Below are 11,866 nucleotides of genomic sequence, written 5' to 3'. Positions count from 1 at the left end.
CTCTAGATGTGCTGAATAATGCATATAGAGTGGAATAATTAAAAAATTAAATGTTCCTTTAACAAAGTCAAAGCAGTGATTGCCTTGTGGTAAGATACATGGTCAAACCTCTCAGAAATGCTTGTCTATTTAGTTATTGGATTAGTATGGGGATGCATAAATAAATGTGAAACATTTAATGTTATAGCCAGTTTATTTGGAGCTTACTTTGTTAAATTCAGCAACTAAAATTGTTACATAATCTAGTGTTTTGCATGCATGGCAGGTCTTCACAAGAATTTTTCTTCTTCCTGCTCCCTTTTCACTCATGTATAGCAATCGTTGTAATAGAATGTTTGATTTAATGGTTTAATTGAGTGAATAAATTGAAATTGAACTGAACTGAACATTATGCAGTTCAAATTCGGTGTATTTTTCACACAATTTCAACTGTTGCAACCTCTTTTCTGACCTATAGGTGGTGTATGTCGATAGGTAACCGAGCAGAAGCGCTCAGAGTACTGTGGTCCACACCAACCCGGGCTTCGTGGCTATCTGTCTATGCCGAGCTTTTCCTGTAGGGGTCGTTGCAATCATCTGTATCCATCACTGTTTACGGAAGTCCGAGTGACGTGTCACTGTCCAGCGAGGCATTGTGGGAAGGAAAGTGGCGCTGACACGGCCGCTGATGGCAGACTGCTCAATTTAGCAGAAATCTTCGACTAGTGAACAGCCGTAAGAAACGGAAATTTACGGTAACAATGCGACTCCGCGAAGCTAATGTGAGCTGGCTTTGAGGAGGGTGAACGTATGCCGGTGTCATCGCCGCTCACCTGCGCACAGGCGCTCGAAGCAGAGAAGTGGGATCCTGTGTCCATGGACCGCGGCGTTTTTATTTTCTTTTCCGAGGGAGGTGAATAAAGTAGCGACGGATTATATCTCCACGGTGGATGGGTGTGGGGGGCGACCGCGCTCCCACATTCCTTAACCTTTAACGTATTTTGAGGTTTTCTGTAGAAAGGCGCCGTCAAAGATGTCGACCAGCAGTCCCGAGGCGGTGAAGAAATTACTGGAGAACATGCAGACGGATCTGCGGTCTCTCTCCATGGAGTGCAAGAAGAAATTCCCCCCAGTCAAAGAGGTTAGCCTGCTAGTTAGCTTCACCGAGCCGGCGCCCCGGTCTTTAGCTGTTTGCCCCCATTTGTGAATCTGATTTTATGTTTTTATTATGTTTTCCATTTTATTTATTTATTTATTTTTGTTTGTTTGTTTCGTAGCAACTCGTTGGGCCTTTACTCTCATACTGTACTTCTCATAAGTTGTATCAGCTGCTGGGCCTCCTTACGTACCGGGCGCTTAATATGTTTAGTGTAAGGTGCTTCAACAGAAGGATTTTCATGAAGTCATAGAACTTAAGTTATTTGCCTAATAGCGTAGCTACACTTAAGTATCTGTCTGTCACCATATTTCACTGGAGTGCTTTTTTTGAAGTGGCTACTAAAAGTGAGAAAACATTTATTTTGGGGAAAAAACTAAACTAAAAGATTGAAGGAACTATTTAAGTTTAGCAATGCAATTTTCTTTAAACACTGTTCAGTATATTTGGGGAAGAGTGACTGAATGAAAGTTGACCCATTAATTTTGTTCTACCACTTTGCACTGTTCAGATGGGCTTAAAGTCCATGCAGGTGGGTGGCTGCAGAAATCACTGATACTTTGGAAACTTATGTCTGGTTTTAAAAGAAATCACTGATATGAGCATGGATGCCACTGATATCATTTGACAGGGAATCCTTCTTGTGATATAGGGGAACGAGCCTTTAAAACTTACTCAAACGTGCCATTATTTATTTAGAAAAAAAGTGTTTTGGGTTTTAAGGACTTTGGTGATAGGCCTCTCTTGAGGTTTCTGCTGTCTGACAATGATAGTTGGTTTCAACGGGCTTGCCAGTTTGGACACAGCCAAGTGATTTCACATACGTATTGTTGTTTGAATGACTTACTGCATCATTGTAGCCTGCAGACTGGCTTTGTTGCGTGGCACTGTTCTGTTGGTGACATTTCTGATTACTTAATGACTTGAGAACAAACAATACAAGGCTGTGCACAAAAGAAATACAGTTCAGGCACACTACTACAGTCAAACTTAGACTGTTTAATGACAAAGCATCTTATAAAGGCTACATAAAACATTATATAATAATGAGGTGATATTATATTATTGGATAAACACAACCACATATGTGCTATTCTATTATTTTCAACCAAATGTGTCTGCCAGGATAAGGCCCTCTTTGTTTAGGCTCTGTTCACACCAGTGAAAACAAGCTCCGATTCAGAAATAATCCTTTAAAAGGTTAACACTTGAACCTTTCACACAGACATGTAGGCAGTAGTAGCATGATAAAATGTTGAGCTGAACTGTACAGCAGCTGCTGGCATAGACAGCAATGTCAGCAACAATCAGTATTCATATTGGAATAACCACTGGTAGTCAAGGCTGATGTCTTTATGAGAGGCTTTTGTGACCATAGAAATGTTCATCAGCCAGCTCAGCAGGACAATTCATATCACGCCATGCTGGCTTAGTTTGTTTTCCCTCAGGGTTCACCTTGTATAGAGGCAACATTAAAATGAAAAAAGGAAATGGCTCAGCGGGAGCTTCCAGTTCCTTTGTGTTTCACTCACTCCAGATTCAGTCCCTTGACTTCACTGGTTGATGCTTCAGAATGAGTGGTGTGGCCATCAAAAAACAGGGTCACAAGAAAACATACAGCCCATCTTACATGTTGAACTGCTTTCTAGCCCTTGCCTAAGGGGCCTTATGAAGCCGCTTCAAATATTGATTTATCATCACCGAGGTTTCCTCGTCCTTACCAGCCTCGTTCCCTGAGGGATCAGAGTAGTGAAGAGATCCCTTTTTGATGTTCCGCACAACCTGAGCTTCCTCACGCTCTGATCGATGGTGCTGTGATTGAAGCAACCTTTTCCAATCTAAGCAGTTATAGTTAAATTTGCAGGCATGTTATTGTGCAAGAAATAATCAGTGTACCAGTGGTTGCCGTTTGAATTGAAAATATTTGCATGGCTCTTTGAGCAAACTAACATGTCCTTCAATTTGTCCATATGTTGAATTGAGTTTTAATTATCAGATCTTCATAATTTCTTATGTTTTTGTTTTTGTTTCTTTTTTTTAAGCATCTGAATTTTAGAGAAATTAGCCTCTTAGCAAATATCAAATCTTTGTAGCTTTATTGCTGAAGAGCAAAATGTGCCCTTTCCCAGCCAGTCTTCATTCCAGTTCCTCCCCACATTTCTCAATCCATCTCACCACAGCCAGTGGTTTCCCAGGGCTAAGAATGAGGAATGAGTCCCATTGATCAGAGCCCCCCCACCCCCCAGTCACTCCATGGCACATCATATATATGTGTGTGCGTGTGCGTGTGTGTGTGTGTGTGCGCGTGCGCGCGCGCGTGTGTGTGTGTATATATGTATATACACACACTACTCACAAAAAGTTAGGGATATTTGGCTTTTGGGTGAAATTTCAGGACAAGCCTAAAATGCATTCAAACCTTTACAGGTGAACTTAATGTGACCTTCTCTAAGCTTTTGAATGCACGTGTCCAGCTGTTAAATGTTTCAGAACTTTTTGCACAAGTTGCTGTTCTCTAACGAGGAGCTTAACGGCAAAATTCACAACAGGTGTTTGATCCTCGGATCGACCAATAAATGTCCTGGTTCATGATGAGGACGACTGTTTAAACACCAGCTCTAACCAAACCCCAATGAGATATTTAAGATGAATTGGACTGCAGAGTGAAGGCAAAGCAGCCAACAGGTGCTCAGCACCTCTGGGAACTCCTTCAAGACTGTTGGAAAAAACCATTTCAGGTGATTACCTCATGAAGCTGATGGAGAGAATGTCAAGAGCGTGCAAAGCTGTAATCAGAGCAAAAGGTGCCTACTGAAGAATCTAAAATCTAAAACATATTTTAGCTTAACACTTTACTTACAGTTTACTTATAGGCAACCTTTTTATGGATTGCATTGTGCATCTCATTTGCTAGACGTGCCATATATGCTATATGGAGGCTAAAGAACAAGCAGATTTGTTGAACTGATGCAGGCTCTTGACTAAAAAAGGCCCAGCAAGCGAGTTCCAGAAAGTTGCTTCGTTTAGAGTGTGAGCATGTTTAAGGAAGTAAATTTGAGTTTCACTAATGTTGCTTTTTAAAGACATGTCGGTTTGTAGGTGAGGGTCAGTTTGACTTATTCATATACACAACTCTTCAAGCATTAGAAGTACTAAATAAGTTTTTTTTTTTTTTTTTCCTGTTTTTTTTTCTTGTGTCTGTAAACTTCCAGCCAAGTTGAGATTTCAAACTTAACCTTTTAACACTCATTATTTATGTAATCCCACAGTTGATAATGTCTGCTCAGTGTTTTGCATATGATATTGACAATGTGCGATTAATAATATGTTACTTGTTGGCATCAGATTGCCAGCTAAACAATGGCAGGTGTGTGTTGCTGTTAAGAAAAGCAGTAAAATTGATTGTTTTACTTTTGACTTTTTCTTAGGGTTGAGCAAAATATGTAAGCACATTCATGGTTTTATTTATAGATGGACTAAATAATCAGTTTCAAAAACTGTTAAAGTGAACACATACCAAGAGTCTGTGAAGATGCATAAAATTTCTACGCAAGTTCAAATAATTTATTCTTAGCAATTAAGTGTAGGAGCCAGGGATTCTCAGCAGTATGCTGCTTAATGTGACTGATACTGTATCTGTTCAGTGATACCAAAATAGTTTCCTTTCTGACTTGGATAAGAGGACTTAAGGATTTAAGTAGAGTACTTTTCTGTAGAGTAATACTCTAGTTAACTTTGAATAGACTTTAGGTTTTCAGAAATACCAATAAAAGAAGGCCTGCATTAAAGTAACCAATTTATGGTGCTTCTCTCTGTTACAATGACATCATCAGGCCAGTGGTATTTTCCTCAGCAGGGTGGCAGCTTTGTAATGCTGACAGTTTTCCAGACAAGTGAGGATTACACGTTACACTAGAAAGCTTATGCAGCACTTTATATGAGGAAGCAGGCAGAAAGAGGAGTTTTTCTGCAAGGAGAGAGATTTTGCAATTTCCAGTCAACCACAGACTCTAACAATTAGTTGGCCAATGTGAAAATATTTTTATTGTGAATAGTTTTAATGGTTTTGTGCAAACCCCTTGACATTTTTTTTTCTCTTCATATGGGAGGGTTCATTTGGAAGGCTGAACAAAGGAAACACAATCTGCTTCTAATTAGAGGAATTTATTGGTTTTGTTCAACTCATACACAGATTGTATACACAGAGCATAATTTTGAGGAGTGACAATCGACATATTTTTCAAGATTGTTTTTCATTCCATTAAACCCTTCCATCCTCTTCCGCTTATCCTGTTCAGGGTCACGGGGGGGCTGGAGCCTATCCCAGCTGTCATAGGGTGAGAGGCAGGGTACACCCTGTACAGGTTGGCAGCCTGTCGCAGGGCTAACACAGAGAGACAGACAACCATTCACACTCACATTCACACCTGTGGGCAGTTTAGATGAAGTTTTTTGTGTCTCATCATTACCAGCCTCAACAAATGACAATTTGTATCCTGTTAAATAACTAACCTAACAGTCATCATTTATTAATATACTGTGGTTGAACAATCATTCAGTTCATACACCAATCAAGCATAACATTATGACCACCTGCCCTTTTGCTGCCAAAACAGCCCTGACCCATCGAGGCATGGACTACACTAGACCCCTGAAGGTGTGCTGTGGTTTCTGGCACCAAGATACTAGCATCATATCCTTTAAGTCCTGCAAGCTGGGAGTTGGGGCCTTAGTGGATTAGACTGGTTTGTCCAGCACATCCCACAGATACTTGAGTGGATTGAGATCTGGGGAATTTGGAGGCCAAGTCAATGCCTCAGACTTGTGCTCCTCAAACCATTCCTGACCCATTTTTGCTTTGTGGCAGGGTGCATTATTCTGCTGAAAGAGGCCACAGCCTTCAGGGAATACAGTTTCCAAGAAAGGGTGTACACCAGGGGTGTTAAACTCAATCACAGAATAGGACAAAATTGAATCAGCAGTTTCTGAAATACTTAGACTCATCTGTCTGGCACCAACAACCATGTTCAAAGTCAATTAAATCACCTTTCTTTTCCTTTCTGATGCATGGTTTGAACTTAAGATCGTCTTGAGCATGTCTACATGCCTAAATGTATCGTGTTTCTGCCATGCAATTGACTGATTTACTTATGTTAACAGAGTTGAACAGGTGTACCTAATGAAGTGACCAGTGAGTGTATATTGTGGTATAGTCGTTCAGCAGATGTCACGGATTCACAGGTGTGAAGATAGCATAACACCATCCCGGCCTGCAGTTAACAGCGAATGCTCAGATTTGATATGCTGGTATAATTGTGCCAAATGTATGTCATTGATAAACAAGTAGTTATTCTAAAAACTGTTTTGCATTAAATTCGTGTTGATTGAATAAACCATGTAACGACTTATCATTCGTTGTAAACCTAAACTCGCCCCACCACAGCTGTATTCGTTAAAATGGCAAAACCAGAAATTGCTGTTCTGACACTGGACTTTTCAGTTGTTTCTGCTGATGGAAATATCAAAATTGGAAACAAGAAGCTGTAATTATAAAAAACTGAAAAAAGGTCCTCTGCAGTAGGGTTTAATCCCGGGATCCGGGATTCCCGGGAAATGCGATCAGAACCATTTCCCGTTTCCCGGGAAACGTTAGACGGGAAACCGGGAAAAAAGTCGCGCGCGTCGATTTGACTTTCAGAAAGAAAAGAAAGCTTCAGAAAGTTAAATTTAAGGAAATATTGAGAGAAGGGTTCGTTTAAAAGCATTACTCTTCATTTCAGGCACGTTCAGCCTCCGTTTAAGGCTTCAGCCTTCATCTCAAGCGTTTTAATAGAGGTATTACACAGTTGTACTTTTTTCCTCTTTAATTTGTTGAAATCGTAGGCAATGTGTTTACCCTAAGGTATTTTGTATTATATAATTTTATATTATTATATATTGTTATATTGCATTATATAGCCTATAAAATATGCCTGCCCTGAACAATAAAGAAATATCTGTTTAACTTCGAGTGTTTCTTTTCCTCGTTTGCAGCCGCTTACTAACAATCATGAATTAGGATACGGGCCTAATGTGTGAAGAAATTATCATGAAATAGATTGCTTTAACATATTTCGCTTTTAAAATGGAGTTGAGTAAAATGTATATTTTTTAGGCTATAAGGATTGGCCAGTTTTTCAATAGACGATTCACAGCGAACCTACTTTAACCCTCAGACACGGTGTTATAAATTTGCTGTTGCCAGAATGGCAATGACCAAGTCGTGGTGCATTACTCAAGGCCCTGTGTTATGTCATATTATAGTGTAGTACGGTAGTTAACTTTTCAATGACTGTTAAACAGCGTTCCACTGGTGGAGATATAGTGCAACAGATGTCGCCACGACAGCGTGGCTGAGCCTTTATCAATGCTGTGGAGATGAACCGTATTGTTTTGCACCAGCAGTTGTAAAATAGCTTGGTATAATTCCATGTACAATGGAGGAATATTCTAATTATATTTGTTAAGGGAGTGTTGAGGAACGATACAACACCGCATAGCTCGAGCACTCGAATGTCCAGATGTAGGTTTTATTGCGTTAATCAAGCCGACGTTGCCCCCTACTGGGCATAACAGGACATAGCTGGAAAGCTACCTCTACAATATCAGAATAGGTTAAGGCCGACACAGGCTACAGAAGGCCTAATTAAAATAAATAAATAAATAAACTTTTTCCCGGGATTCCCGGGAAATGGCTCGTCATTTCCCGGGATTTGATTCATGTCATTTTCGGGAAAAATATTAAACCCTACTCTGCAGTACGTCATTTTCCTGCAAGCCGTTATGGCTCTGTTCCTGGAAGAAGGGAGGAGAGGGAGCCTAGCATTTTTTTAGAGATTAATTTTTAAGGAGCTGCACAGTAAATGTTTTCATGAAAAGCCTTAACCATTAACCAGTAGTTGCTACCAGCAGTCTGTGAATGGTGAACCTTCAAAGTGGCTCAACTTTGTGACATGTTAATGTAATATAATCATGTCAGTGCAGTACATAATCAATGGTGCCTAATCCAAAGAGGTTTGTCAGTATGCCTTTAGTATTACAGACGTAAGAGAATGTGTTGGTAGAATATTGTGCTGCTTTTTTCTTTAACCATTTATTTAAATGATTTCTGTCATTAAAAGAAAAATGTGCACACACTGGACTTTCATAGCTGGGCAGTTCCATGTAAAGATCCGCCAACCCACTACAGTTTCAACTAGAGTACCGTATTTTTCGGACTATACGTCGCTCCGGAGTATAGGTCGCACCAGCCAAAAAATGCATAATAAAGAAGAAAAAAACATATGTAGGTCGCACTGGACTATAAGTCGCACTTTTTTCGGGGGGGGGTTAATAGAATCCGAGACCCAGAGCAGAAATACCATCTTGAACGGCAATTTAAAATAATAATGGATTAAAGAACAGGACGAACACGGTTACACCTACGTTATGCTAACGTAGCACATTCAGCTACATGACGCACAACGAACACGTGTTCGGTATGTTAACGTAACATTAAGTTATTCAGATAGCCATAGCATAAAGAACATACTAACAAGTTAACCAAACCATCAATCCATTGAATTCTTCATCCTCGGTGTCACTTCTAAACAATTCCGTACACTCCGTAGACGAAGCGCCGCTTCCTCTTCTGTGTCGCGTTAGTCAGACTCGTCGTCAGCTGCAGTTCCAATTATTCCAGCCTTTCTGAATCCCAACAGGATGGTTTGTCACTGAAGCCCATGTTTTCTTGATCCATCCAATGACTTCCAGGAAAGTTGGGTGGCGCATTCTCCCAGTTGCCGTTAAGCTGTGCTCTCCATCCATCATCCACTGTGCCCACAGGTTACGCAAGACTGCCTTAAAGCTGCAGTTCACGGAGATGTCAAGTGGCTGGAGTATTTTGGTTCATGTGTTATAAATGTCACATATACGTCGCTCCGGAGTATAGGTCGCACCCCCAGCCAAACTATGAAAAAAAGTGCGACTTATACTCCGGAAAATACAGTAAATGTACCTGAAACTTCGTTTGGTGTGGAGCATGGCTTTTACTGAATCAAAAAATTCACAAACAACCACAAGCTTTTCCCTTCCACCCCAGTGGAGTCCCTTTGAATCCCAAGAATGAAGCCATGTTAGAAAACGTAGAAAAAGGTACCCAGGGCTGTTGAACCTTACATATTGGAATATAAGCTCTACTTCGCTGCTGAAAGTTCCTAGTCATTCAACGTCCAACTGGGTCAGGGATCAGATTCACTTAGGCCTTCCTCTTTGGTTGTAGGTGAAGTAAACCTGGCATCAGGCTTGGAAGTAGCTAATAAGCCCAATACCCCAGATCAAACTGAACCTGAGAGCTGGGGGGGTACACGGGGGGAGTTTTCTGCATTCAGTGGGAAGTACATTTCAGCCAATGTTCCTGGTAAATGAAGTATGAAGAGACTTAACCCTAACCCCTAACCCAGGTCTAAAGTTCTACTTCACAGGGTTGACCCAGTGTACATATATTTTCCTTTTGTAAAAGGTTGATTCAAAATATGCGTCCAGTTGTCACGTCGGCAACCATGGAATAGCCCAGCTACAAAGGTTAAAACATGTAGAGAATTAAGAATTCTTTTGCAATAAAATACCTACAAGTGTTAAATGGGAGGGAAAAAAAACCCAGAATGGCTAAATATGAAGACAGATGACAGCGCCGGTGTTTTGTAATTCCCTGCGGACAGCATGTTTTGTTATGTGAATGGCTGGGCGGGAGGAAAGATGAAGACAGTAAAATTGAGACCACGTAGGGTCTCGTGGAGGGTGAGGTGAGTACTGATAGCAAATAGAGATGGGAAAGAAAGGGGCGAAGATCTTGACAGGCTTGTCGTGGCACGCAGTTATTGAAGAAAGATAAGAGCAGCCTCAGTTTTGACTGCTGCTCTCACACATACACAGAACAGCTCTCATTGAGTCTGTCTCCACATCATCCCCTTCCTACCCTTCCTCTCTCTTGACATTCCTCCTTACCCCCTTTTCTGCTTAACATCTCATCCATGTCAAGCTTATGAGGAATACCTAACTGGGTATTCTTCATACGCTGAAGCCCGTTCTTAGCACATTTACCAGGCCTCCTTATGTTTGTCTACCGCTGGGCCTTCCTGTTTTTTCTGCTATGCCCGTCATTACAAGTAGTCATGTCTATCACCAGTGGTGCATGTGTGCTGCACCTTCAACACCTTTCAGTTTGATGCTGCATCAAACGGTGACCTAAATGTCTGCTGTTTTTTTGTTCTCTCTAGGCTGCAGAATCTGGCATAGTGAAGATTAAGACCATTGCAGCCAGGAACACAGACATACTGGCAGGTAAGTGATAAAAGTGGTGTTAAATCGTAACTGAGATTTTTAGTTGTTGCTTTGTGTTTTAAAAAAAAAAAAAAAAGGCGAGGTGCAACCCACTCTGTGTGATAAGGAAATGATCAGCTGTTTAAATAAGGAAGAGATTATTAATAATTGTAGTTTTTCCCACTGAGCTAATTTATAGTAATAAAATTACTCACTTTCTTTAGGTAGCTTTGTTCAGTGTGCAGAGCTACAGCTTTAAGCTGGAACAAGGCCAGATTCAAATGTACAGGCAGATAGTTATATTCATGTTTTTGTGTTCACAGAAAAATGCATCTGCACAACTGACACACAGCAAAATACCCACTATGATTTTAAATATTTTTCTTACATAATGCATGCACTCAGCTAATGTCAAGTCATGCACAAATGGCCTTCACCTCCACCAAAAAAAAAAAGATATTTTTCAAAAAAAAATCATTGTGTCATATTGGTTATAAAATAAATGAGTTTTTTTTTTTTTAATGAACCCTTTTCTTTCTGCGTTGTTTGTAACCTTTTTCAACTCTTTCTGGCTGGTTGCTCTGAATAATTGAAGTACTTTCAAATGTAGCTGAATAGAAAATTGGTTTTAGTGCTGTCTTGATAAACAAGTCCAGCTTTTCACAGCGTTTGCCGAGTTGACACATAGTTGACATTTTCCGAGTTCCACTGATGACTGTCCTACTGCCCCTCTGTAACTGTCAACTGTACAGCAGCTCGCTGCAGAGATCACTCGTCTCTGTTTCAGCAGTGACTTTGTCACAGCAACTTTATGAGGATTAAATGTGAAACCTGTTAGGCAGGTGTAAATAACTGGTGAACTGAAATTCAATGTAAAGCAAGCAGAAATGATACACTTTTAAAAAGATATTTTAGCATGTCACTGAGATGCCATTTAAAAAGACATATTTTCATTTACTGTTCAAAATATTCACTTTGTCTGTAGTACCAGTCACAAGGCTGACCATCATAAAAGCAAACAGATTTAAAAATTTTTTTACTTTAAGGCATTTTATTATAAGTAAGTTGCATGATGGCATCTTCTTAAAAAAAAAAGCTTTTATTTTATTAGTTTTCTTTATTTGTGTCCTATTTTCCTGCAGCCCTGAAGGAGAACAGCTCAGAGGTTGTGCAGCCTTTCCTGATGGGCTGTGGCACCAAAGAGCCGAAGATCACCCAGCTGTGTTTGGCTGCCATCCAGAGACTCATGTCCCATGAGGTCGTATCTGAGGTGAGGGCTATCAGCTAGCGTGGTATCTTAAAATAGTCTTTTTATACGTACACTACACTAAAAGTTTTGTGTATGTTCAGACTGTGTATCATAGGTCAAATAAAACCATTATATGATAACAA

At 40.2% G+C, this 11,866-nt stretch overlaps 1 protein-coding gene across 2 annotated transcripts in view; it reads left to right on the top strand.

The window, feature by feature from the left end:
• Positions 1-600: 600 nt before the first annotated feature.
• Positions 601-11,866, top strand: part of mon2 (MON2 homolog, regulator of endosome-to-Golgi trafficking) — a 36,915-nt gene continuing 25,649 nt past the window's right edge. For both annotated transcript variants that reach the window (XM_030731281.1, XM_030731279.1), the window contains exons 1-3: positions 601-1,120; positions 10,432-10,495; positions 11,617-11,744. In XM_030731281.1, coding sequence (XP_030587141.1) covers positions 1,013-1,120; positions 10,432-10,495; positions 11,617-11,744 — 300 coding nt within the window. In that variant the 5' untranslated portion in view covers positions 601-1,012. The remainder of the gene's footprint in view (positions 1,121-10,431; positions 10,496-11,616; positions 11,745-11,866) is intronic.

Source organism: Archocentrus centrarchus, chromosome 6, assembly GCF_007364275.1.
Source record: "Archocentrus centrarchus isolate MPI-CPG fArcCen1 chromosome 6, fArcCen1, whole genome shotgun sequence".
In the NCBI taxonomy this organism is placed as follows: domain Eukaryota; kingdom Metazoa; phylum Chordata; class Actinopteri; order Cichliformes; family Cichlidae; genus Archocentrus; species Archocentrus centrarchus.
Note: the sequence above shows the minus strand (reverse complement) of the source record. Positions and strands in the feature narration are given on the sequence as shown.